General features: G+C 44.5%; 1 protein-coding gene and 1 pseudogene across 4 annotated transcripts; both read right to left on the bottom strand.

Moving 5' to 3' along the window:
* Window positions 1-636: 636 nt before the first annotated feature.
* On the bottom strand, window positions 637-20,190 carry XAF1 (XIAP associated factor 1). Of its 4 annotated transcripts, none has more exons than XM_054458557.2 (7): window positions 19,469-20,190; window positions 17,186-17,321; window positions 16,369-16,425; window positions 15,485-15,680; window positions 13,857-13,939; window positions 5,141-5,482; window positions 637-3,053 (listed from the first exon to the last, which is right to left on the bottom strand). In XM_054458557.2, the coding sequence occupies exons 1-7, from the start codon at window positions 19,498-19,500 to the stop codon at window positions 2,997-2,999; spliced, it is 903 nt and encodes a 300-aa protein (XP_054314532.2). In that variant the 5' UTR covers window positions 19,501-20,190; the 3' UTR covers window positions 637-2,996. The 4 variants fall into 4 exon arrangements, with proteins under 4 accessions (XP_054314532.2, XP_063512964.1, XP_063512965.1 ...); XM_063656894.1 differs by having other exon boundaries at window positions 16,369-16,401; window positions 19,469-20,025; XM_063656895.1 differs by lacking the exon at window positions 19,469-20,190 and adding an exon at window positions 19,323-19,450.
* A 5,142-nt stretch (window positions 20,191-25,332) lies between these two features.
* LOC134738680 (large ribosomal subunit protein uL23-like) lies at window positions 25,333-25,812 on the bottom strand (annotated as a pseudogene).
* Between the last annotated feature and the right edge of the window lie 407 nt (window positions 25,813-26,219).

The following is a 26,219-nucleotide window of genomic DNA, read 5'->3' as shown; positions in this document are numbered from 1 at the left end:
GCGCCGCCGCCTGCAAGGCTCTGTTCCTGCCCCCAGGTCACAGAGCCCCAGACTTGCAGTTGCCGGGTCAGTGGATCCATGTGCAGAGGGCGAGACGGGGCCCTGGCCAGGCGTTGGGAGGCGGGAGGCTGGGCCGGCGCTCCGGGTGAGGATGGCACGCCCCTGCCCTTGCTTCTGCGCACAGGGAAGACATTCGGACCCGAACTTGGGGCTCAAGACGGTTCAGTTCGCTGCCTTTCCCATCCTGACCCAGCCCCGGGTTTTTTTCGAAGCCGCCGCTGGACAGGTTGCATTACTAGGCTTCCCCCAGCCACTCTCCCTCCCCAAAGCCTTCAGAAGCCGCCCCTCTCCCCTTCACCTGGCCCTTACCCACTGTCCCAGCCTCATTTCTTTCTCCCTCCCTGAACGTCTTCTGCTCCCCTTTCCTTGGGCACTGCCCTCATCCTGGGGTCCTGGCTGCTGCCATTCCTGGCCCTGGAAAACCAGTGCGGAACCCAAAGAAAGGTGGAAGAGCAGCTTTTAGAGTGGTGTTTTTATTCTTTGGGGACAAAGCTGGGTTCCGTGGGTGTAGGATTCTCCAGGTTCTCCAGGCTGTAAGGCCCAGAGGCTTAATCAGAATTTTCAGACAAAACTGGAGCCTTTCTTTTTTCCCGTTGGTTTATTTGTAGTCCTTGGGCAAACCAATGTCTTTATTCGAAAGAAGGAAAATAATCCAAACGTTTTTCTTTTAATTTTTTTTTTTTTTAGGTTCAGGGGCACATGTGCAGGCTTGCTATATAGGTAAATTGCGTGTGACCAGGGTTTGTTGTGCAGATTATTTCATCATCCAGATAAAAAGCATAGTACCAGATAGGTAGTTTTTTTATCCTCACCCTCCTTCTATGCTCCAGTGTAGGCCCCAGTGTCTGTGGTTCCTTTCTTTGTATCCACGCGTACTCAATGTTTAGCTTCTACTTATAAGTGAGAACATGTGGTATTTGGTTTTCTGTTTCTGAGTGAGTTCATTTAGGATAATGGCTTCCAGCTCCATCCATGTTGCTGCACAGGACATGATCCCATCCTTTTTTATGGCTGCATAGTATTCCATGGTGTGTATGTGCCACATTTTCTTTTTTTTTTTTTTAAGGTAGGGTCTTCCTCGGTCGCTCAGGCTGGAGTGCAGTGGCATGATCTTGGCTCACTGCAACCCCCACCTTCCAGGTTCAAGTGATTCTCCCACCTAGGCCTCCCAAGTAGCTGGGATGATGGGCGCTTGCCACCACGCCTGGCTAATTTTCATATTTTTAGCAGAGACGGGGTTTTGCCATGTTGGCCAGGCTGGTCTCAAACTCCTGACCTCAGGTAAACCACCTGCCTCGGCCTCCCAAAGTGCTGGGATTACAGGCGTGAGCCACCACGCCTGGCCGCCACATTTTCTTTATCCATTCTACAACTGATGGACATTTAGTTTGATTCCATGACTTTGCTATTGTGAATAGTGCTGCCGTGAACATTTGTATATATATGTCTTTATGACAGAATGATTTAGATTCCTTTGGGTATATAACCAATAATGGAATTGCAGAGTCAAATGGTAGTTCTGTTTAATTATGTCCCATTTGTCAATTTTTGCTTTTGTTACAATTGCTTTTGGGATCTTTGTCATGAAATCTTTGTCTGTTCCTATGCCCAGAATGGTATTGCCTAGGTTATCTTCCAGAGTTTTTATAGTTTGGGGTTTTACATTTAAGTCTTTAATCCATCTTGAGTTGATTTTTGTGTATGGTGTAAGGAAGGGGTTCAGTTTCAATCTTCTGCATATGGCTAGCTAGTTATCCCAGTACCACTTATTGAATGGGAAATTCTTTCCCCATTGCGTATTTTTGTCAACTTTGTTAAAGATTAGATGATTGTAGGTGTGTAGCTTTATTTCTGGGCTCTCTATTCTGTTCCATTGATCTATGTGTCTGCTTTTGTACCAGTACCATGCTTTTGTACCAGTATCGTGCAGTTTTGGTTACTGTAGCCCTGTAGTATAGTTTGAAGTTGGGTAATGTGATGCCTCCAGCTTTGTTCTTTTTGCTTAGGATTGCTTTGGCTTTTTGGGCTCTTTTTTGGTTCCAAATAAATTTTAACGCTTTTTTTTTTCTGATTCTGTGAAGAATGTTATTGGTAGTTTGATAGGAATAGCCTTGAATCTATAAATTGCTTTGAGTAGTATGGTCATTTTAACAATATTGATTCTTCCTATCTATGAGCATGGAACGTTTTTCCATTTGTGTCATCTCTGATTTCTTTCAGCAGTGTTTTGTAATTTTTGTTGTAGAGATCTTTCATCTCCCTGGTTAGCTGTATTCCTAGGTATTTTATTCTTTTTGTGGCAACTGTGAATAGGATTGCGTTCTTGATTTGGCTCTCAGCTTGGATGTCGTTGGTGTATAAAAATACTACTGATTTTTGTATATTGATTTTGTCTCCTGAAAGTTAGCTGAAGTTGTTTATCAGATCTAGGAGCTTTTGGGCCAAGATCATGGGGTTTTTTAGATATAGAATCATATCGTCTGCAAACAGAGATACTTCGACTTCCTCTCTTTTTGGTTGCCTTTTATTTCTTTCTCTTGCCTGATTGCTCTGGCGAGGATTTGCAGTACTATGTTGAATAGGACTGAAGTGCCTTGTTCTAGTTCTCAAGGGTAATGCTTCCAGCTTTTGCTCATTCAGTATGATGTCGGCTGTGGTTTTGTCATAGATGGCTCTTATTATTTTGAGGTATGTTCCTTCAACGCCTGGTTTCTTGAGGGTTTTTAACATGAAGTCAAGTTGAATTTTATCAAAAGCCATTTCTGTATCTATTGAGATGATACGTGGGTTTTGTTTTCAGTTCTGTCAAACCTTTTCTTTTAAAGCCCAATGAATAGAACCCATCACTTTTCACAAGACCACCACAGCAAGTAGGCAGGAAAGCCAGTGTTAAAAGTGAAATCTTTTGAATTTATAGTATCTTTTCTTTTCCAAATCTAGCTGAAATTTCTCACTTGTTTCCCTTTTGATGAAGCTAACCACCGGCATTTCTCCTAAGAAATGGATATAAAAAAAGTTTGATATGGTTAAAGTAGGAAGTGCTAGCTCCTAGAATATCTCTGAATATTGCTGTCCCTTGTTACAGAGCATGAGCCCTGCCCAAAGACTGGAGTGTGATGGCATAGAAAAGGTCAGGAGCCCACTGAGCCAGGAGTGTAGGAAGCTTGCGACAAAGTTTAACAGGGGCCTGTTGCTATCACTGGGTGGAGGGACAGATGGGAGAACACCCACACCATGGAATCTTAGGCAGCCATTAATAAAACTAAAACTAAGCCACATTGTTTGGCTTGTAGGGATTTCCTTGGGTATTGCTGAATTTACATTAGGATGTAAAGAAATGTTGGCCAGGCATGGTGGCTCATGCCCTATAATTCCAGCACTTTGGGAGTCCGAAGCGGGTGGATCACCTGAGGTCAGGATTTCAAGACCAGCCTGGACAACATGGTGAAACCCCATCTCTACTAAAATGCAAAAATTAGCTGGGTATGGTGGTGGGTGCCTGTAATCCCAGCTACTCAGGAGGCTGAGGAAGGAGAATCGCTTGAACCCGGGAGGCAGGGATCGCAGTGAGCCGAGGTCCCGCCACTGCATTCCAGCCTGGGTGACAGAGTGAGACTCTGTCAAAAAAAAAAAAAGTAAAAAAATGTATATAACAGGACTCCAAATGTGTATGTTTGTATGTGGTTATATAAGAAACTGCTAAATAAAATACAGGGTGCCCTAGTTAAATTTTAATTTCAGCAAAACAATCATTACATGGAACATACTTATACTAAAAACAATTCTTTGTTTCTCTGAAATTCAAATTTGACTGAACGTCCTGTATTTTTATTTGGTAAATCTGGCATCTCTGTTACATAAGGATGGAGAAAATTATGCAAGGAAATATACCAAATTGTGGGAGGCAAGGAAAAACGGCACTAGTAACACCCCCAGCAAATATGAAATTAGCCCATTTTTGTCAAATTATATGCTTATGTGCATACATAGATGCACAAGGAAGTTAGAAAAAAAGGTTTTGGCGTACTAAGTCTTTTGTAAGCAGCATGCATCATATACTAAGTGAAAAAGGCAAGTGGCAGAGTAAAAAGTATAGTAAGATAATATGTGCGGAAAAAGAAACAAGTAAAACCCAGTATATGCTTGTTTAGGTTTGTATATGCAAAGATAGAGCTTTGAAAAGATGCCCATAAGACTGTCCAAATTGGTATCTCAGGGTACGGGGTTGGGGAAGTAGGGTTAGCTTTGCTTTTATACTTCTTTATATGATATTGTATCAACTAGCTCCAACAAAATCTAGTACTTATGTATTTTGAAAAAAATAAATTTTTTTAAGTGAGGCATTTAATCTGGAGCTTAAGAGCATAAACTTTGGAGCTATATACATGTGGACTCAGGCTGGATCCTGCCACCTTCTAATTGTATTGTCCTTGGAAAGCTACTTTACCTTATCTGTCAAATGGAGATAAAATGCATGCCTATTGTTTATGATGAAGATTATAAAGAGCTCGGTATGGTAACTGGCACACGATGGTTAACAACCTCTAATGCCAGTTGTTATTATTACTAGAAAATAACCTAGGACATAAAAATCAGGATATTCAGGGAGATGCCTACAAACCCTGATCTTCTTGAAGCAAACCTTGATCTGCTGGAGGTAAGCCACCAACTGGCTTAGGATCTTGACCAAGACATCTCATTTCTGGGCCTCAGTGCCATATCTACACCATGAGAGAGATAGACTGGGTATCCTCTGCTTCCTTCATTTACTCAACGGTTTTGGAGCACTTGCTCCAAATCAATCCCTGGCCTAGAAGCTGGAGACACAGAGAAGAGGGACCTGGCTCTACCTTCAAAGACCTGGCTTGAGTCAAAGGTGACTCAGTCTCTCGGAGGTGATGCAAATAAACCAGGTGGGAAGTGCTACGAGAGAGTGCATTTGGGCACCCAGAGAAGTGGCAGTCAGAGAAAAGGGCCTTTTCAGCCACAACATTTGTCAACATCTTTCAGGTCTTGGATTTTTTTAAGACACTGTGCGGATGGTTCCCAGCAAGGTAAGCAGAGAACAGAGGCTGAGTACCTGATGTTGATTTAGGATCGGCAGGGGAAGCAGGATGCCACACTGAGAACATCTCCTCAGAATGTCATAGGCTGCTTTATCTCCTCTAGGGGAGCTGGTCCTGGGCTTGGGCTCTGACATAAAAAATGGATCCAAGGTTTTGTTTTCGCTTCTTGGTGCTTTCTTTGGTGAACTTTCAGAATGAAGAGGAAATCTGTTTCTACTTCTTGTCTTTGGACGAACATCTTTCTCCATTGTGGAAGTTTGATTTTCAGCAGCTTGACTTGGAGGAGATGAAGGAAGAATTTTTGGCTCTCCAGCAGGAAAGTGTTTCTTAAACTCTGAGTCTGGACAACATTTACCCTGCAATTGTGAATAATACATCAAATTTTAAAACGACTTCAGCTTTAATGGTCAGAAAATACAGTAGACTAGATAACACAAAAAATTCCCACTGTAAACACTTTTATATGGTGTATAAAATGTGACAGACATTCAATTTAATAGCTGGCTTTGCAGGAAAGAAAGAAAATTTTGCATTCCAGGAATGAAGGTCTGACCTGTTGCTATGGTTTGAATGTGTCTCCTCCAAAATTCAGGTGCTGCCAACGTGATGGTATTAAGAGGTGGGGCCTTTGGGGTGATTAGATCATGAAAGCTCCACCCTTTTTAATGGGATTAGGGTCCTTATAAAAGAGGCTTCATGAAGCATTTGGCTACAGCCTTCTACTCTTTTGCTTTCTACCATGCTAGGAGGCAGCACGAAGGCCCTCACCAGATACCAAATGGTGGTGCCTTGATCTTGAACTTCCCAGTCTTCAGAGCTGTTCGAAATAAATTCCTGCTCTTTATTACTACTCTGTCTGTGGCATCCTGTTATAGCAGCACAAATGGACTGGTTAAGCACAGGAGTTGACACTGCTTATGGGAGATGTAGGGTCAACTTTGTAACTAGGGGCTTGGATGACAGGAAAGTTCCATCCACACAGGTGGGGAATTGGAAGTAAGACTCTATTGACCCTGCATAAAGCTGGAAACTTTAAAGGGTAAATTATGGTGGGTAAGAGGAAAAGTATCAGCTAATGAGAAAAGGAAAGTGGCAAGGAAGCTTTTCTTTCTTGGGTCGGTATTTTGAGTGTGGAGACGAAAACTCACGCCCCTGAAAACTCAAAATCACAGGTCCATGCCATTCCTGTGTTTGGGATTAGGATTTACTTTAGCCTCATGGTCTGGGAATCCCTGAGCAGAAGAATTGACATAAATGTTGAGAGGTCTGGCAGAAGCAATCACAAAATTCCTCTGGAGGGACAATAGCCTCAAAATAGGTCATAGAGGTTCCTCATAGGTAGAGTCCTGCCAGATAGAAACTCACAATCCAAAATTACAAACACACAAGGAAGCAATCCACCTTGAGTAAGAGTCACAGACACAAAAGTAGTAAGATTAACCTCCAAGAAGTTCAGGTAATGCAACTATAGGATAGAGACTGTAAAATAAATTAATTAAAAAAGATTAAATCCGGGAAAAGAATAACATCTCATGAAAAACAGAACAGGCAAAGTTGAACTTTTCTAATTTGTAATTAACAAAGAATAACTTTATATATTTATGGGGTACAATGTGACATTTTAATATGTACACATTGTGGGATGATTAAATCAAGTTAACACATCCATCACTTCACATACCTATCTTTTTTTTGTAGTGAGAACAAAAATAGGCAAATTTGAAAGAAGATAAATTGAACTTCTAGACATGAAAAATGCAGGTGTTGAACCTAAGTGGATGGGCTAAAAACAGCAGATTAGATTTGGCCAAGAAAGAATGAATGAACTTGGAGATAATTTGAGGAAATTACCCAGAATATAGGAGATAGAAATAGAGAAAATATGAAAGGTTAAGAGACATAAGGCTATTAAAAGGGTCAAGATTACATGAAAAAAAAAGAGACAGTTATGAAGCTAGAATGAGAATGCTTAATACACATGTGTTATGTTCCAGCAGGAGAGCTGAGAGAATGTGGGAGAGTTGGGGAATATTGGGAATTCAAAGAGACAGTAGATGAGAAATTTCAGACCTGATTAGTGACATAAATCTTTATATTAAAGAAAGAGAAATCCTGAGCAGGAGAAAAGCAAACACATTTGAGTACATTGTTCTGAACAGAATGAATAAAAATAAAACTACTCTTAAACACATTACAGGTAAAAGGCAAAGAGGATCTTGAAATCAACCAAATATAAAGATTACATACAAAGGAATGGCAATTAGACCGAAAGAGAATACATCAACAGCAATAACAGAAGTGGGATGGCAGTGGAATAATCTTCAAAATGATAAGAAAAAATAGCTGTTAATCTAGATTTTGATATCCAGCTAAACTATCAGTCATGGATGCAAAAAAACAAAAAGCATATTTTCAGGCAACTAAAGATTTACTACTCAAGGTTCTTGGCGAAGAAACTACTGAGATGTATTTCAGGAAGAGAGAAATCATACCCAGAAGGAAAGCTTGGGATCCAAGGAAGAATGTGAGCAAAGGGAAGGGTAAACTTGTGAGTATATCCAGCCGGGCACAGTAGCTCATGCCTGTAATCCTAGAACTTTGGGATGCCAAGGTGGGCAGATTATGTGAGGTCAGGAGTTTGAGACCAGCTTGGCCAACATGGAAAAACCCATCTCTACTAAAAATACAAAAATTAGCCAGACATGGTGGCACACACCTGTAGTACCAGCTACTTGAGAGGCTGAGGCAGGATAACTGCTTGAACCCAGGAGGCGAAGGCTGCAGTGAGCACAAGATCGTGCCACTGCACTCAAGCCCGGGCAACAGAGTGAGATTCTGTCTCAGAAAAAAAAAAAAGGAAGAGAAAAAGCAAAAACAAAAAACTTGTGAGTATATCTAAACAGGCATGAGTTACATAAATAACAACAATAATCAGTAAAGAGGGGTAGTATAAAAGCAAAATGAAACAAAATTCTGGCAGCATTTTCATGTAAGATAGGAGTAGACGATCAGCATTAACATGTTCTCAAATCTATACACTGTAAGGCGAGTAGAGATAATGACTAACTTTAGACTTTATTAAGTCAAGTATTTATATTAAAATGTTAAGGGTAACTACTGAAATGATAGAAATAAATGTAAAATTGCCGAATCAGTAGAAAAGAAGAAAGAGCATGAAGAAATCTTGCTCAATCCAATAGAAGACAAAGGAGAAGCAAGCAGCAGCAGCACCAGCAGTAGTAATAAAGAAGAGTGGTAAATGCAAGGCCCCAAAACGATGGGGGAAAATTATTGTTAATATCATTGAGAGTGATAAAGGCATTGTGATTAAGAAAATGACTATTTTTGAGATATTAAAGAATGATGGTGAAATAACAGGATGTCTTGGATTTGCTTTAACATACTTTAGAATAAAGAAAACAAAGAATAGTTCAAGTCTGGAAAACTTTTGATTTCCACACGTTAACAGCTATTTTCTCTTAGCACTTTGAAGATTATTCCACTGCATACCCACTTCTATTATTGCTGTTGATATATTTGCTTTCAGCCTAACTGCCATTCCTTTGCTTGTAATCTTCTTCGGTTGATTTCAAAGAAATCAACCTTTGCCTTTTACCTGTAATGTATCTAAGAGTAGATTTATTCTTATTCACCTTGTTTAGAACAACTGTTGTATGTGGGGAGTAAATACATGAACGTTTATTGTATTAACTTTCTACTGTCATATTTGTTTGAAAGTTTTTGTAATCAATTTTATTTCTTTTATTTTTAGTGGACAAGTAATAAGGATACATACTTATAGAATACAGAGTGATCTTCTAATACATGTATACAGTGTGTAGTGGCCAAATCAGAATTGTAATAAAATTTTTAAAAAACAAATTAAGATGGTCGATAGATTCTATAGGCACCCAAGCTATCATTTTCAGACATATAAGGCCTAAAAAATTTGCCTCTCATGCTTTCTTTCTCAAGAAACTATTTGGGGATATGTTCTATCAAACAAGGAGTAACCTAAGAAAGAGAAAGATGAGACCGGAGATTTGGGAATGAGAACTCCAACTGTGGAGAGAGTGGAAGAAATTCCAGACCAACAACTAATCATCAAGCCTGGGGCATATCATGCTCCCAAAATGAAATGGATAGACTATCTGATGTGTTTAGTTGTACTCAGGGGAATTTTCAGATCTGGTAGAGAATTTTAGGGATGATTTAGTGGTAGGTACCTAGAAAGTGAAGCAAATGAAAAACGGAAGCAATTATTAAGTCCAGGGAAAACAGAAAGTTGTAGGAGAAAGCACACATAATCACAGTTCATGTGGAAAAGCATTTATAATGTTTACATGGTTATACTAATGTAATACAGAATATTTATTTAACCAGAATGAGTGAAATCAATACATTGGAAGGATGAAATGAAGAACTTTGGAGGTGTGTGTGTGGGATGGGTGGTATAAAAAAGTGAAATCTATATTCCTAAATCCTTATGAGTCAATAGGTAATATCTAAAATTGGAAAAAATATAAGAAGGTGCTTTAGACACATGAAGTGATTACCAGAAGAAACAGCTAAAAGTTAAAGTAGAGTATTTGTGTGTGGGGAATAGTTAGCATGAAGGGGACCAGTGGGGCTTATAGTTTTTCTGAGGTGGTGGGAGACAATGAACAAGGTTCAAAACAAGTAAGTAAATTAGATAATATGTTAGAAGTTGGCAAATGCTATGGAAAAAAATAATAGAAGAAGATAAGGGGTTGGTAAATATGTGATGGAGAAGGGGTTGCAATTTTAAATAGGTTGTTGTGGTACATCTCCTTGAGAAGGTTTCATCTGGGCGAAGACTTGAGAGAAGTGAGAGAGTTAGCTCCTGGAATAAGGTGGGGAAGGTGAGGAGGTAGCTTCCAGCCAGAGGCAGTAGCCAGTGAAAAGGCCCTAAGGCATGGTATGCTCAAGAGACAATCAGGAGGCCAGTGAGCTGAACAGGAGTAGTACATGAGATCAAAGAGGTGATGAGATAAGAAGGGAGGCAAAGATGACATAGACCTCTAAGGCCACTGTAGTTTTGAGTTTGCATAAAATGGGGCAAGTATCAGTACAGAGATCTGAACAGAGGAGCCAAACAATCCGACTTGTATTTTTAAGGGATCACGTTGACCTCTGTGATGAGAATAGACTGTAGGGGGCAAGATGAGAAGTAGGAAGACCGTTTAGGAGACTGCTGCAGCATCTGGGCTAGAGAAGATGATGGTTCATACCAGGGTAGCAACACGGAGGGAAAGAGAAGTCGAGAGTGAACCTGAGATTTTGTCCTGAACAACTGGAAAGATAGAGTTGCCATCAACTGAGATGGGCCAAGCTGTGGCAGAGAGGATTCCATTTCAGATGTGTTACATTTAAGATGTCTATCAAGCATTCAAGTGAAGATGCAGTAAATAGTAATATACAAATCTAGAGTTTGGGGAGAAAAGCCCAGACTGAGATATAAATTTGGAAGTGTCTGACTACATATGGCATTTTTTTATTTTTTATTTTTATTTATTTATCTATTTTTTGAGATGGAGTCTTGCTCTGTCACCCCGGCTGGAGTGTAGTGGCGTGATCTCGGCTCACTGCAAGCTCCGCCTCCTGGGTTCACGCCATTCTCCCGCCTCAGCCTTCTGAGTAGCTGGGACTACAGTCACCCACCACCACACCCGGCTAATTTTTTGTATTTTTAGTAGAGACGAGATTTCACTGTGTTAGCCAGCATGGTCTCGATCTCCTGACCTTGTGATCCTCCTGCCTCGGCCTCCCAAAGTGCTGGGATTACAGGCCTGAGCCACCACGCCCCACCTTACATATGGCATTTTTAAATATCAGGAGGTGGGATGAAATAATCAAGGCAGTGAATATAGGTAGAGAAGAGACCAGAGACTAAGCCCTGGGGCCCCCCAAAATTAAGAGGTTGGGGAGGTAGAGAATGAGAGACCACCAATGTCCTTGAAAACCATGAAAATGTGGTACACTGGAAGCCGAGAAAGTGCATTGAGGAAGAGGGAGTGATGAGCAGTAAATGCTTCCCATAAATTGATAACTGAGAACTGAGCATTGGATTTAGCAATGCAGAGGTCATTGATTTTGACAAGAGCAGATTTGGTTACAATGGAGAGCCAGACTGGAGTGGGAATAAGAATGGGAGAAGAAAACATGGAGGCAGTGACTTACAGACAACTAGTTCAAATGATTTTCTACGGAGGGGAACAAAGAAACAAGATGGTAGCTTATAGGAAAATGGGATCAGAAATATTCCATGTTTTTCTGGCTTTGGGTCATATTAATAAAAAGTTAAAGACTGAAAACCACAAAACCACCTAGTATACATGATTTCAATCCTTAATTTTCAAAATTTAAAAGAAAATTCTTTTCGTGCAAGGCCATTGATATATAAATATTCAATAGTGGTACCCCTTTAAAAACTTATTGTAAGAAATGTTAGGACATCCTAGAGTTTTGAGACTTTGTTGTTGCCTGTGTGTACAGCTCATTTAACCTCTCTCAGTTGCAGGACAGAGAGGGGAGAATTGCTGGAGCAGTGTAGCAAAAAACTTGTGTGACTTTGTGTAGGCAAAAAGAGAGGTTATAGTATACCAGTAGGAGGGGATAGGCTTTAGAGAGGCACACAGAAAGCTCCTCTATGGTTAAGAGGTGGGAAGGCAAAGTAAGTGAGTGTGGATGCTGCCAAGGAGATAGATCTGGTGTTGGCTGGTTGTGGATGTCTTCTTTTCCTGAATAAGGAGATAAACCATTATCCCCATTTTCCTCAAAAGAAGAAAGAAGCTCAGAGAGGTTACACAGCCAGTAAGCGGCAGAGCAGAATTAAAATTCAGAGTTTCTGAGCACAAATCCAGTTCCATGTGTATTGGAGCTCCCCACTCCCCTGTAGCCTTCAAATAAGTGTGTAGGTGCCCTGCTTGCCAGGCTGGACATTTGAAGGGAAGTAGTCAGCTTCACTCTTGTTTTGGTGCTCACCAAGTATTTTCTCATTCAAACAGAAGACATGGACCACTTATAGAATCGAATAAACATCAGTACTAAGGAAAACAAGTCAGTAGGTGATTTCCATGTACAGCCGAGGCTGAGAATCCTGTGGCTGGGGCAGCGCATCTCAGACTTGAAATGCCTGGGAAATCGTGTGACCCTGCATATTCTGATTTAGCATTTCTAGCGGGAGGGCCTGAGATTCTGCATTTCTAACAGGATTCTAGGTGATGCTCATGCAGCTGGTCCACAGACTGCACTTCAAAAAGCAAAGAGCTGAAAGGTGGAAACAATCCGAATGTTTACCAACGAGTAGAGAAACAAAATGTGGGATGATGGTAAAAAGGCCATTAACTTTGGGAGGCCGAGGAGGGCGGATCACCTGAGGTCAGGAGTTTGAGACCGGCCTGGCCAACACGGTAAAAACCCGTCTCTACTAAAAGAAAAATACAAAAATTAGCCGGGCGTGGTGGCAGGCGCCTGTAGTCCCAGCTACTTGGGAGGCTGAGGCAGGAGAATCGCTTGAACCTGGGAGGCAGAGGTTGCAGTGAGCCGAGATCACGCCACTGCATTCCAGCCTGGGCAACAGAGTGAGACCCTGTCTCAAAAAAAAAAAAAATAAATAAAAAAGAAAAGGCCATTAAAAGGAATGAAGTGCTGATACATGCCACAACTACAACATGGGTGAACCTTGAAAATGTTATAGTAAGTAAAAGAAGATGGTTACATAAGATCACATGTTACATGACTCCATTGATGTGAAATGTCCAGAATAGACAAATCCATAGAGATAGAAAGCCGATTAGTGGTTGCCAGGAACTGGGAAGATGAGGGAATGGATAGTATCTGCTAATGGGTATAGGATTTCTTTTCGGAATGATGAAAATATTCTAGAACCAGATTGCACAACATTGCGAATGTACCAAATGTCTCTATAATGATGGCAAATTTTACATTATATGTGGTTTACCATAATAGTAAAAAGAAAAAAAAAGAGCAAAAAGCTGGATCATCTCTATGGTTTCTTCAGTTTTGATATTCTGTAGTTTTAGGAACTGAAGTGTTAAGAAAGGTAAACAACTTTCTGCCCAAGGAGAAGAAGAGTTCTTTGGAGAGAAGCCTTGGTAAGTTTCCCAAAGGGGAAATGCTCCATTCTGTGCAAAAGAAGGGAGCAACTTGGCACAGCAATGCACTAAAAGGCGCTTAGGGGGTATGGAGGGAAGAGCCTGTGAGTGTTCCCAGGCAAAATCAGTCAGTCAGTCAATCACATAACTGCATCTCTACAGAGTCCTCTTTTTGCACCAAGCCCTGATGTCAGGAAAATGGAAAAAGTCATTCAGTTTTGCAGGAAGCTCACAGTTTAATAGAGAAGACTCCCACAGGGGACTGAAAACAGTAAGACAGGCCCAATTGAGGACCAAATTGCAATGTCCAGGCCATGAAGGTTGGAGATGGTCAGAGGTGATCAGGGGGTGTTGGGAGTGGTAAGGGGGAGGCCCCTTTGAAGGGCTGAGCACAAATGAAGACCAGTTGTGTGTGCTTGATTAGCCTAAGCAAGTCACTAAACTATCTTTTTGAACAAAGCAAAAAATAAATATGGGACCCTTTAATATCCATGCTATGTAAAATTGGGCCCAGAATCTGCCTTACCTATCATACTTTTCAGAATGTGGATGAACTATTGGCACCATTAGAAAATTACTAATTGCTACTCACCATATGGTGGAAATACTTTTCTGGCATCATTTGGTTGCAATAATGACAGTAGATTTCCCTTTCAGGAGCTGAAATTCTTTCCCCTGAATAAGCAGAGAGACAACGCCACAAATGATTGTCCTTGTCAATGGCTGGCCCAGCTCTCCCACAACTGCCTACGTGGCCTGTCCTCATGAGCATGAACTGCCCCCCGGGCCTGCCTGGTCTTGACTTTCCTGCGCTGCCGGCATCCTTGACCACACAGGCAACTCTTGGCCAAGTCACCCACATCATTTACTTTACGGCCACAGATGTGCACTCAGGGCAGCAGCAACCGTAATGGAGAGACATTTTCCTGGAGCAGGACTGGTTTCTAAGGAGATGAATGTAGCTGTAGCCGCGGATGCCAACCCTTTCCAATCTGACTGTGCTCTTTCATTGCACCAGTTTCCAGGCTCTGTGATCAGACCAGGTGGTGGTCAAACACATCTTTGTTGATGGTGTTGAAACTGTGTTGTATTGTGTTGTGTTGCACTGAAGTTGTGTTGAAGACCGTGTTTGATTCTGTTGACGTCCAGCCATGCTAGGATGAAGGAAATGTACATGACTCTCACAATTTTCAGGTTTCCATTGGCCAGTTTTGCCCTTGGGTCGATTGTTTATCAGGAGAGGGTTACTGTCTGGGGAGTTTTAGGCTCTCCCCCATGTTGCCATGTTACCAAAACAGCTAGCAAAGACACCAAAGGATCTGTCACACTGGTGGTTGTGTGACAGTAAATGCACCCTCATAAAGAGGTGAGTGAGTCAACTGAACATAAAATGGTACCAGGCAGCCAATACATAGGCCCCCAGGCCAGGAGCCATCACTAGCTCCCTTCTGGCCATTGCTGATAATGGAAAAAGCCCTAGATTCAGTGCCAGGAAGTGTGGGAGTCCAGTCTTATTTTTGCCTCTAGCAAGCCCCTGCTTTATTCTGTGTGTAGGTTTCTCATCTGTAAAAGGATGCAATGGATCTCTGCCAGGCTAGGATTGTGCTAGAGGTGCTCAAAGAAAGCCTCCTGTTTCCTAGGACTCCCCATGGTCCCTTTTTTTTTTTTGAGACAGAGTTTTGCTCTTGTTGCCCAGGCTGGAGTGCAATGGCATGATCTCGACTCACTGCAACCTCTGCCTCCCAGGTTCAAGCGATTCTCCTGCCTCAGTCTCCCAAGTAGCTGGGACTACAGGCGTCCACCACCACGCCGGGCTAATTTTGTATTTTTAGTAGAGACAGGGTTTCTCCATGTTGGTCAAGGTGGTCTCGAACTCCCGACCTCAGGTGATCTGCCTGCCTCGGCCTCCCAAAGTGCTGGGATTACAGGCATGAGCCACCTGCCCAGCCTTCTCCATGGCCTCTTTACTCAACTTCGTGGCAGCCAGGCTCTAGCCCCGGCCTCCTGGTCTCCCTGGACCAGTCATTTGAAGACCACAGCAGACACACAGGAAGGCCACTCTGAGGCATGGTTTAGAATTAGAATAGCCAGATGAATTGAGACCTATACAGCAAATACACTTGTCATCCATCCTGTTGAGAGCTTCCCTTCCTTACATCCCATCCAGGAAAGGCTCTGGCCCTTGGAACGTCTCTCTTCTGCCCCAGTTTGTGTGCTCACCTTTCCCGAGCTGGGCCTGTTCACTCAGACAGACATCTGTGTGCTGGGCGAGCATGCGGCGCATGATGAACTGGCCACAGCCTTGGCAGAGCTCTGTCCGGCTGCCACAGTAGGACTCGTGGAGCTCCAGCTTGCTGAGCTGCATGTCCAGTTCGCAGAACTTACACTCAACAGGGCGCTCCCGGCACTCATTGGCCTGTGGGAGGTAGCAGGAAGGGCATGATCACTGGCCTTTTTTTTTTTTTTTTTTTTTTGAGACAGAGTCTCACTGTGTCGCCCAGGCTGGAGTGCAGTGGCTTGATCTTGGGTCACTGCAACCTCCGCCTCCCGGGTTCAAGCGATTCTCCAGCCTCAGCCTCCCGAGTGAGTGGCTGGGACTACAGGTGTGCACCACGCCCGGCTAATTTTTGTATGTTTAGTAGAGACGGGGTTTCACCATGTTGGTCAAGCTGGTCTCGAACTCCTGACCTCGTGATCCGCCTGCCTTGGCCTCCCAAAGTGCTGGGATTATAGGCGTGAGCCGCTGCACCCGGCCGATCACTGGCCTCTTTGACTGTAGGCAGATCAAGGACTTATGCCCATCTCCCTAGGAAACTGGGGCCAATACGAGAAAGCAGATGAGAAGGGCCAGAGTGGGGGACTGCCCTCAGGGGATCTGAGCTCTGCTGGACTCATGGACCATGGAAAGCCCTTCTGACCAGTATCTGGGGGACAGGAGGACCTGTGTTATGCGGTGGGCTAGTTCTCCACTGCTCTCCAAGCCTCATGGGGTGAAAAGAGTGGTCAGGTGGAAATCTCTATTACTGGCCTCCCGTTTCCGCTTCCTCTCCTTTTCTCAGGTTGGTCTATTTGGCTGTAAAGGAGAAATCACATGGGGCTCTTACCTCATGAAACTCCAGCGAGGACTTCTGCATGCTCTGCTGACACATCGTACACCCAACCTAAACACACACACATACACACACACCAGATGTGGGTCCACCCAGCACCCTGAGCCCGCCCCACATCCACTTTGGCTCACGGTGTTCCGGGTTTGGGTCTGTGAACTCCCAGAGGGCAGGGATCCGGTGTGGCTACCTCAGTCTCTCTCTAGCACCCAGCCCAGTGTTCAAGAAGTGTTTGTCAGACCAGTCTGAGTTGGCAATGGCTGCCTGAGCTTCAGTATCTCCAGAGAGACAGATCAGGGGCCCCAGGAGGAATGGACATGGAAAGGTGGGAAACAGGGCTCCATCTGACTGCCTTTCAGGACCTTCCTTTTTCACATCCTCTCTTTACAGATCTCAAGAGAACAGCCAGTCTTTCCTGAAACCAGAACCTCTTGCCTATGCCAGATCCATAAGCCTGTAGGGAAAGGATTGGAAATGGGAAAACTGGAGGTAGACTCAGATTAGCATGAAAAAGGCAGGATTAACATTTCCTTTCCATGGGCCTTCGTGTGGAGGGGCTAAATGACTTCCCATGGCCCTCAAGTGAGTCTCTGCCTGGGGGACTGGACCCTTGCCTTAAGTCCCCAGCCCTCACCCCAACTCCCAGACCCCATCTCTCCTGCAGGGAGGACTGGACCCATTCCCTGACTCCCAGACCCCATCTTTCCTGTAGGGAGGAAGGAACACTTGCCCCTCCCAGACCCCATCTCACCTGCAGGGAGGACTGAACACTCACCTTGACTCCCAGACCCCATCCTCCCTGCCGCCTCCTCACCTGCTGGTGCTCAACCTTGCAGTGCTCCTCCATGGTTTCCTTGGGGACAGGCTCCTCACACTCCGGACACAGGACCAGGAACCGCAGGCAGTAAGCCTCATGGAGAGTGAAGTGGGCAGAGGCTACATGTCTTTTGCTACAGGGTCAAGGTGGGGGGATAGGAAAATAAACTTATTTTCATATTATAAAACATGGAGCTGTATTTCACACCCAGGGCTAGGTCTCCAGAGGCCTTAAGCACTGAACATGTGATGATGGTGACACCACCTGCCCCACACTCCCTGTGTGGGTCCAAAATCAGAACAGTGCGGCAGCATCTAATAAGAATAAGGGCGTTCTACAGAGCTCTTACGTTGCTGGGGCGGGGCATGGGAAGGAGCAAGAGGGAGGAATTACAAAGGGGCATAGGGGAGGCTTTTGGGGTGACAGGGAGCTTCATTATCTCAATTACGGGGATGGTGTTTCATGGATGTATATAACATAGGCCAAAACTTATCAATTGCTACCCTTTAAAATGTGAGGTTTATTGTAGGTCAATTATACCTCTATAAGGCTGTTTTTAAAATGAAACATTTCATTTTAAATAACGTAAATAATTAAATTATTTCAATTTAACTAATTCGAGAGAAGTGCCAAATTCTCTTGAATCTTTTTTCTTGTTTTCTGGTGCCCCTGTTTGGTCCACAGTGTTAGGAACGCAGCCCTGCTAGGCTCATGCTTCCTGCCAGGGCCATGCCAACTTCCAGAATCTCCAAAGCGAGAGCTTCCCGAGTCTCCTCTGCCTTCAGGTTCACCTGCACTAACTCACAGAGACTCTGAGGTTCTTCCTGGAGACCACAATGAAGGAAGGGTTCTGAGCCTCCCACTTTCTGGGCAGGGCGTTTTTCTCTAACCGTCCTCTTTGCCAACAAGTGCCCCCTTTCGGCTGGGTGTGGTGGCTCACGCCTGTAATCCCAGCACTTGGGAGGCCGAGGCCGGCAGATCACCTGAGGTCGGGAATTCAAGCGCAGCCTGACCAACATGGAGAAACCCGGTCTCTACTAAAAAATACAAAATTAGCCAAGTGTGGTGGTTCACGCCTGTAATCCCAGCACTTTGGGAAGCCGAGGTGGGTGGATCACCTGTGGTCAGGAGTTAGAGACCAGCCTGGCCAACATGGTGAAACCTCATCTCTACTAAAAAAATACAAAATTAGCCGGGCATGGTAGTGCACACCTGTAATCCCAGCTACTCGGGAGGCTGAGGCAGGAGAATCACTTGAACCCAAGAGGTGGAGGTTGCAGTGAGCTGAAATCGCGCCATTGCACTCCAGCCTGGGCAAAAAGAAGCGAAACTCCATCTTAAAAAAAAAAAAAAAGAAGAAGAAGAAGAAGGAAAGAAATGACCCCTTTCATTTCCATCAGCTCTTGCTTGTGGCAGCTCGGGAGAAGGGAAATGGGGTGGCCGTAGCCGTAAAGGCCCAGAGGACGAGAAGAGTTACATGCCCATGTTCCTGGCACATGGGACATGCTCCTGGCACATGGGACATGCTCCGAGAGGGACTGTCAAAGCCTCACTCCTCTTGATCTGAACAAGCTCTTTGCTTCTGCTCTGCACACAGCGGGCACACAGGCAGCATCAATTTCCCTTCCTCTGCTCTCTCTCCTCTGCCTGACCTGGTCCCTTCTCCCCCTGCTCTTCCTGGGCTGGTTGAGAAACCACAGTACTTGAAGGGTCTGGCTGGAGCAAAGCTCTCTGAGGAGGGTCCACTCAGGTCCCTGCCACAGGTAGGGAGCTTTGAGAATGGGGCTTTTTGACCGGTCAGATTCCGCCCCCTGTTAGAGGTGTGGTCCCAGCCCCCTGCTCTGTCCCCCCTGCCCTGCCCCACGGCTCCCTTTCCAAGGAGGGTGAGAGTAGTCCTGGAGAATCTCAGTGGGACCCTTTCTTTCACAGATGGATGTGAAGGTCGTAGTATCAGAACCCCAAATTAGGACCCAAGGTCTCACAAGTATGAGTAGCCCAGTTGGGACCACTGGCCGGGCTATTTGGCTTCAGAGCTGTCCCAGAAAGCCTACCATTTGCGGGGAAGGGGCTGCAGTGAAGTGGAGGTAATGCTGCCCACCCCCACCCAGAGATTAGCAAGTTTAAACCCTCCTACCCTTGGGTCCCGCGGTCTCTAGCTGCTTGTCCTCCTAAATGTTTTTATGCAGGAACCATTTTCTGCTCCCTTCAGAAACAGCCCTATGTCGTCTGCGTCTCTCCCTCGCCAGCCCGGGTCTGCCGCTGGAGAAAGTGCTTTCTTACCAGTTCCTGCACACCGAGAAGTCTCCTTCCATCTTCTGCTCTCTGGAGTCTTTCGGTTGAGTTTCGTTTCTTGCGGGCAAGGAAACAAAACTGAAAGTTTTCCGACGGCCCAGCCCACAGCTTCAGGGAGGGAGGAGATCTTCAGAATTCTCGACTCAGGATTTCCCATTGATTCCTGTGGCTGGACCCTCCCAGGAAGCCCCTTTACAGCACGGCCAGCCCCTGCTGTCGCCCTTGGCCGTCATTCTTTGCTGCTGTCACAGCCGCATCTACCTCCCTGGGGGTGGGAGCCTGAGGCCAGGCCTCTCCTGGGCAGCACAGCAGCTTGTTCCCTGGCTGGCTGGCTTCGTTCTGTCTGGGTCTCCATCCCTTTTCCAAACCATCCACCTCCCACCCTTCTCCCCCATCTCCGGCTCCTTTCTGGTCCTGCCGTGCAGGAAAGAGGGAACTTGCCGTGTTGAGCTTGAATGTTGTTCCCTAAAAATGGCTCCTGGACTTCCAGGCGGTGAGGACTTTGCAAACAGCGTCCAGGGAGGCTCTGGGGATGCAGGGTGGTGTGAGCCCAGACCCAGTCTGGTGTGTATCCTCCCCGGGGTCCTTAGAGTTTTTACAGACCCTAGAAACAGCTGTGCTAACAGAACTCTAAACAACATCTGGAGTGATGACAAGCAGGCCCAGAGAATTCCCGTGGAGTCTGCCAATGGGGTGGGTGCCGCCTCTCTGAGGAGGATAACAAGATTAAGGGAAATGTCCAGGCAGGGCTCCAGCCTCCAGGCAGGCTCTAAAATTCAGGCACTAAATGAGAAGCAGTGTGTGGTGGTACTGATGATCACAGTGATAGGAGGGAAGAATGAAGGACTGTTTCAACATTGTCTATGTTCCAGGCACCATTCTAAGCATTAGGTAGGCATTGTCTTCGTTTTAATCCCTCATGTAAGCATTATTAACTCCATTTTGCTATGGAAAACAGAGGCAGTGACAGAGTGAGACTCTGCCTCAAAAAAGAAAAATGAAAAGAAAAAACAGAGAAAATGGAGGCAGAGAGAGGCTAGGTCAATCGCTCAACATCAGAGCTGAGATTCACACCAGGTTGATATGACTCAGGTGTCTACGTATCTAACCAAGACCCCATCCACCTCATCTGACAGCTAATTGGGGTAGGGAGCACTTGGCTGAGAGTCAGAGACTGAGGTTTGCATCTTATCTTGTTCCCTTCCTCATCAGCTAGGCAAGCTCCTTAATCCTTCTGACCCTCACTATCCACTCCTGTCTGTCTCTGGGCAGTCTGTCAATATCAAGAATGAAAAATGAGTGGGCTGGGCGTGATGGCTCATGCCTGTAATCCCAGCACTTTGGGAGGCCGAGGTGGGCGGATCACAAGATCAGGAGTTCGAGACCAGCCTGACCAACACGGTGAAAGCTCGTCTCTACTAAAAATACAAAAATTAGCCGGGTATGGTAGTGCTTGCCTATAATCCTAGCTACTCAGGAGGCTGAGGCAGGAGAATCGCTTGAACCCAGGAGGTGGAGGTTGCAGTGAGCCAAGATTGCGCCACTGCACTCCAGCCTGGGCAACAGAACGAGACTCTGTCTCAAAAAAAAAAAAAAAAAAAAAAAAAAAAGAGGGCCGTGCGTGGTGGCTCAAGCCTGTAATCCCAGCCCTTTGAGAGGCTGAGGCAGGTGGATCACGAGGTCAGGAGATCGAGACCATCGTGGCTAATACGGTGAAACTCCGTCTCTACTAAAAAAATACAAAAAATTAGCCGGGCGAGGTGGTGGGTGCCAGTAGTCCCAGCTACTCGGGAGGCTAAGGCAGAAGAATGACGTGAACCCAGGGCGGACTCTGCAGTGAGCTGAGATCACGCCACCTCACTCCAGCCTGGGCAACAGAGTGAGACTCTGTTACAAAAAAAAAAAAAAAAAAAGAGAAAGAAAGAAAGAAATGGAAAAGAAAGAAAAATGAAGAGCTTTCTTTTCACATATTGTCTCCTGCTGAGATGGGATGGGGTGGTGGCAGGGATGTAGAGACTGGACATCTTAGAGGAATGGAATGTGTGGCCAGGGGATAGGGGCAGAATTAGAAGTGACCATAGGTTGCTTCTCATCGACATCCTAATTTTCTTTCAAGATGTTTCCTCCTGCAGACTGTCCCACCCACACTACACCTTCCCTTCCTCATCAAAATCCCAGCAGTTCTTTAGGACCAACTCCTATGCCAACACTGGTCTAGAACCTACCTCCTTCGTCTCTGGCTTTGGTTAGTTGGCCGTGTGTCTGTTGTCTCAACTCCTCCCCATCCAATCGCAGGCATGGGCGATTTGAGAGCCAGCTCTTTCTGACCCACCACCCCTGCCTTCCTGGAGAGACCCGCGGGCTTTGTGCTTATTAGGCAGAGTGCGGTACTGAGCTTCGCAGTAGCAGGCAGTCAAATGCTGGCTGACCCGAATGGATGGGGTGTTTTGAGATAATTAAGTAGGGAGTTAGAAATCTACCCCAACCCACACAACACCCCCGAGTTGGAGGGCTCTCAAAGCGGCAGCGATGGCCATTTTCTTTTCATTTCTCAAGATAACTTAGATTTCATAACGAATATATGTATATATGCTCTTTAAAAAAATGGACTATTACAGATACAGCAATGTTTCTCTTTGATTCTCATGGCTGTTCCTGAGCCATCACTATTATTAATCAGACACTGTATGCAGGAACATTCTGGTTAGCACAAAAGCCTGTCCCCATTTCCACTACAACATCAATCGGTTCTGTGGGCTTGTATGATTTCATCATTCTGCCACCCGTCTTTGGCTGGTCGCCAACCCCAATCCCATAAAAAAAAAAAAAAAACTAGATGAGAAACGCTCTGTTGTGGGCTTAGAATTCCTTTCCAGGACACTGTGGCTACCCGCTTGGCCGTTGTTGGGAGTTTCCGGCAGTCTCTTTGTGTCAGGCCTGTGGGTCGGGGAGGGGGATGAAGGTTGTCACAGGAAGCCAGTCTCTCAGATGTGAATTGGCCGGGCTGGCCATGTCACCTTTGCAGGAATGGGGGGAAAAGGGGAGCAGGAAGTCCTGGCTGGACTAGGACACAGGAATAATACACCCCTCCGTGCACTGTTTTGAAGATCAGAAGAGGAATTGTGTGAAAGCTGTACTTGTACAGCATGGAAGACAGGAGACAATATTTAAAAAGGATTGTTTTAATAGTTTGGCTTTGAGAAGGGATCTTATTTAGGCTTTCTTCTTTTAAGGGATCACTACGCTAAGGAAGATGATGTAACATCAGAGATATTTCACTTCCCAGACAAAAATTATATGGTGCAATTGCACATACTTCTGTCGGTGGTGTCTTTAGAAGAATCATGTGGTCAGAGTGGGCCTGAGTCCTGGGAGATGTGATCATATAGTCAGACTCCACAAGCACAACGTGTTTGGATGGGAGTTCGTTTGTCAGACCACAGGCAATTGCATCAGATAGCTAGTCTCTGGATGGCATTCAAGCCTGGGAATATCTGTGACTGTGTTTGGGGAAGACTGTAGGCCTGGCTGGGCAGCAAAGACGGGGAATGACCTGCTGGCTGCTGCTTAGTTGGCATACGAAGGGGAAGGAAGCGTGTCATTAAACTCATGGCAAGAAAGAGCAACTCCATCGCATTCTCTCTGTGTGGGGGGTGACCAGTACTTTTCTCTTCCTTTCTTTCTGTGAGAAGTCTCTTTTCACACATTCATAGTTTTTTTTTTTTTTTTCTTTTTCCTAGTTAAAACATCTCACCCACTTCCCCCACCAACCCATTCCTGTCCAATCAGCAATCACAGTCCAAATGTGAAGGACTCTTCCCTGATGTTTACAAGGGTCAGTGTTATGAGCCTTCTCCTTTTCCCAGATTATACATATTGGGTAAAGAGATGAAGTCTGTCTCTGTCACTCAGGCTGGAGTGCAGTGGTGATCATAGCTCACTGCAGCCTCGAACCCCCAGGTTCAAGCAATCCTCCTGCCTTCACACAGACTACAGGCACACACTACCATACCCAGCTAACTTGAAAAAAAATTGTAGAAATGGGGTCCCACTATGTTACCCAGGCTGGTCTTGAACTGGCCTCAAGTGATCCTCCCACCTCGGCCTTCCAAGGTCCTGAGATTACAGAAATGTGCCGCTGCATCCGACGAATTTTTTAATAGCTTGATCATGGTATGGTCCCCTTGGTTGCTGCAAATCTCATGGAACTCAGGACAAATGACCATATATGTCAATTTTGTTGTTGTTGTTGCTTTTTATGGTTGGAGGGGGAGGTGAAAGAGAAAAAGTGTAGAGCTTCAGGGTCTTTTCACTCAGAATTTGGGGTGAACTTACTCATATGGTTAAGTTGCGGTAATGAACAGCCACTCAGACTCTCATTTTAGAGAATAACTAGTGTTTTAATTTTTAAAAATGGAAACTTGTGTTTCTTCCTACCCTGTCCTTGACATCGTGTCGTCTTTCTTCCAATGATTCACACGGGCTCTGAGATATTGTATCCATCTCTTCTTCTTCTTCTTTTATTTTTTATTTTTATTTTTTGAGATGGAGTCTCGCTCTGTCACCTGGGCTGGAGTGCAGTGGTGCCATCTTGGCTCACTGCAACCTCCACCCCCCCAGATTCAAGCAATTCTCTGCCTCAGTCTCCCGAGTAGCTAGGATTGCAGGCGTCCACCACCCCATCAGGCTAATTTTTGTATTTTTAGTAGAAATGGGGTTTCACCATCTTGGCCAGGCTGGTCTTGAACTCCTGACCTCGTGATCCTTCTGCCTCAGTCTCCCAAAGTGCTAGGATTACAGGCATGAGCCACTGCGCCCGACCTGTCCAGCTCTTCTTAACGTTCCATTTGTAAGGTCATGTTGATACCTTAAAATTGGTCATAGTGAGAGTATTTAAACCACGGAAATGGGCAAATGCTACAAATCAGAGTATCTCCCGATCCCCAAGATCTGGTTTTTAAATATTTAGCAGCACCTCATTGTTTTTCTATCTCAGTAAAGAGGGCTCCATGCAGAGCCCAGGGTTATGTCTAAAAAAAAAAAGACAAAGTTAAAGAAAAGTTTATTGTTCCTTAATTATCTTGTTATCATGAAGATATAAAAATTCATTTGGAAGGATCAGCTTTTATGTTGACATTTGAACTTATTTCCTCCAAAACAAAATGAATCAAAGGAAGAATATTAATTTGTTTGAGCAAATATGTCAGTATCAGTCAGGAAAAAAAATTCAATGTCATGCCAAGTTGGCAGGATATTATTTTATAAAGCAGACGGCATAGTCTGGGTTGAATTACTCCCCTATTCAAGTTTGTTATTATAAATTGTATTAGTGGGGAACAGCCTACCATATTCACTACTTAATTTTGATTACTGATTAATGTTTTTGATAGCTAAATAGCCTATATACACCTGGCTCAGGAGCTACAATCACAAACAAAATGAAGTCTCAGCTCTTAGTGAGCTTGCATAGCAAGATATAATCTCACCCATGCATAGATATGATCTATTTTAATTGGAGTAAGTGGAGTGGTCAGATCATATCACCTTCATGGAAAGGTAAGACATGAGGGAGTATAAGTGTTTGTGTGTGTGTGTGTGTTGAATGCTGGAGGTGAGGGTGGTATGAGATAGGAAGGACATTCGAGGCAGAAGGCAGAGTACAGGGGAGTGGAACAGCATATTACTTTTGGGTAGATATATACCAAATATTTCATATGAGTATGGAAGCAATGGGAATGGATGATCTATGCCTTTTCTTCAGCAAGCAGTAAATTGGGGAGCTACTTCCAATTCTATATTTTTTTATGGTGTAAAGATATACATATATTTAGAATTAGCCAGCTGGACTCAGTTTAGATGATCACAATTTCATTGGTAACGTCCAAAGCATCGTAATCAGGAGCCAGTAGAACATATGCCTTCTTCTCTCCGTCAGGCTGATCAGGGTGTTGACTGTGGCCACATCAGTGTCACAGAGCTTCTTCACGGCCTGTTTGATCTGGTGCTTTTTGGCTTTAACATCCAGAATGAACATAAGTGTGTTGTTGTCTTCTGTCTTCTTTATGGCAGACTCAGGGGTCAGCAGAAACTTGATGATAGCATAGTGGTCAAGCTTGTTTCTCCTGGGGGTGCTCTCCTGAGGATATCTGGGCTACCTTCAGAGTCACAGTGTCTTGGGCCACCAGAAGGTGGGTGGATCTTCTTTTTTTGTGGATCTTCTTTTTTATGTGGCTGTGGACACCTTTCAACACTGCCTTCTTGGCCTTTAAAGCCTTTGCTTTGGCTTCGGCTTTAGAAGGGGCAGGAGCTTCCTTCTTCGCTTTTGGCGCCATCTTGTGAACAGGGTCCAATTTTGTATTTTAATTGGAGTGCTTAGTATATTAACATTTAATATAATTGTTGATATGGTTGAATTCAGGTCTGCAACATTATTGTCATTTTTCCTGTATGCCCCTTGTTTTTTGTTCCCGTGTTCCTCCTTTCCTGCCTTCTTTTGGATTCTTCGAATATTTTTTCAGATTCCATTTTAATTTATGCTTGGGGATGCATCACCTTCCTAGCACATTGATGTATGATCACCTGCCAGGTAGCTCACCTGAGCTTTAGTGTCCAGAGTTTTTATTGAAGGTCTTTCCATACATTTTAATTTCCCTTCAGCCTAAAGCGCTTTTTATTTTGTAGTGTAGGTCTTTTGGCAATGAATTCTTTTTGTTGGTGGTGGTGTTTTTGTTTTGTTTTG

The sequence above is a fragment of the Pongo pygmaeus genome, chromosome 19, assembly GCF_028885625.2.
Source record: "Pongo pygmaeus isolate AG05252 chromosome 19, NHGRI_mPonPyg2-v2.0_pri, whole genome shotgun sequence".
Taxonomy (NCBI): Eukaryota; Metazoa; Chordata; class Mammalia; order Primates; family Hominidae; genus Pongo; species Pongo pygmaeus.
This window is presented reverse-complemented; position numbering and strand designations above follow the sequence as displayed.

Excerpts from the sequence above, each read along its gene's own strand:
- XAF1 (XM_054458557.2), bottom strand. The coding sequence starts at position 19,500 with ATGGAAGGAGACTTCTCGGTGTGCAGGAACTG. Across the intron at positions 17,322-19,468 it reads TTCTCGGTGTGCAGGAACTG|CAAAAGACATGTAGCCTCTG; the intron begins GTAAGAAAGCAC and ends TTGACCCTGTAG. Across the intron at positions 16,426-17,185 it reads GCAAGGTTGAGCACCAGCAG|GTTGGGTGTACGATGTGTCA; the intron begins GTGAGGAGGCGG and ends GTGTGTGTTTAG.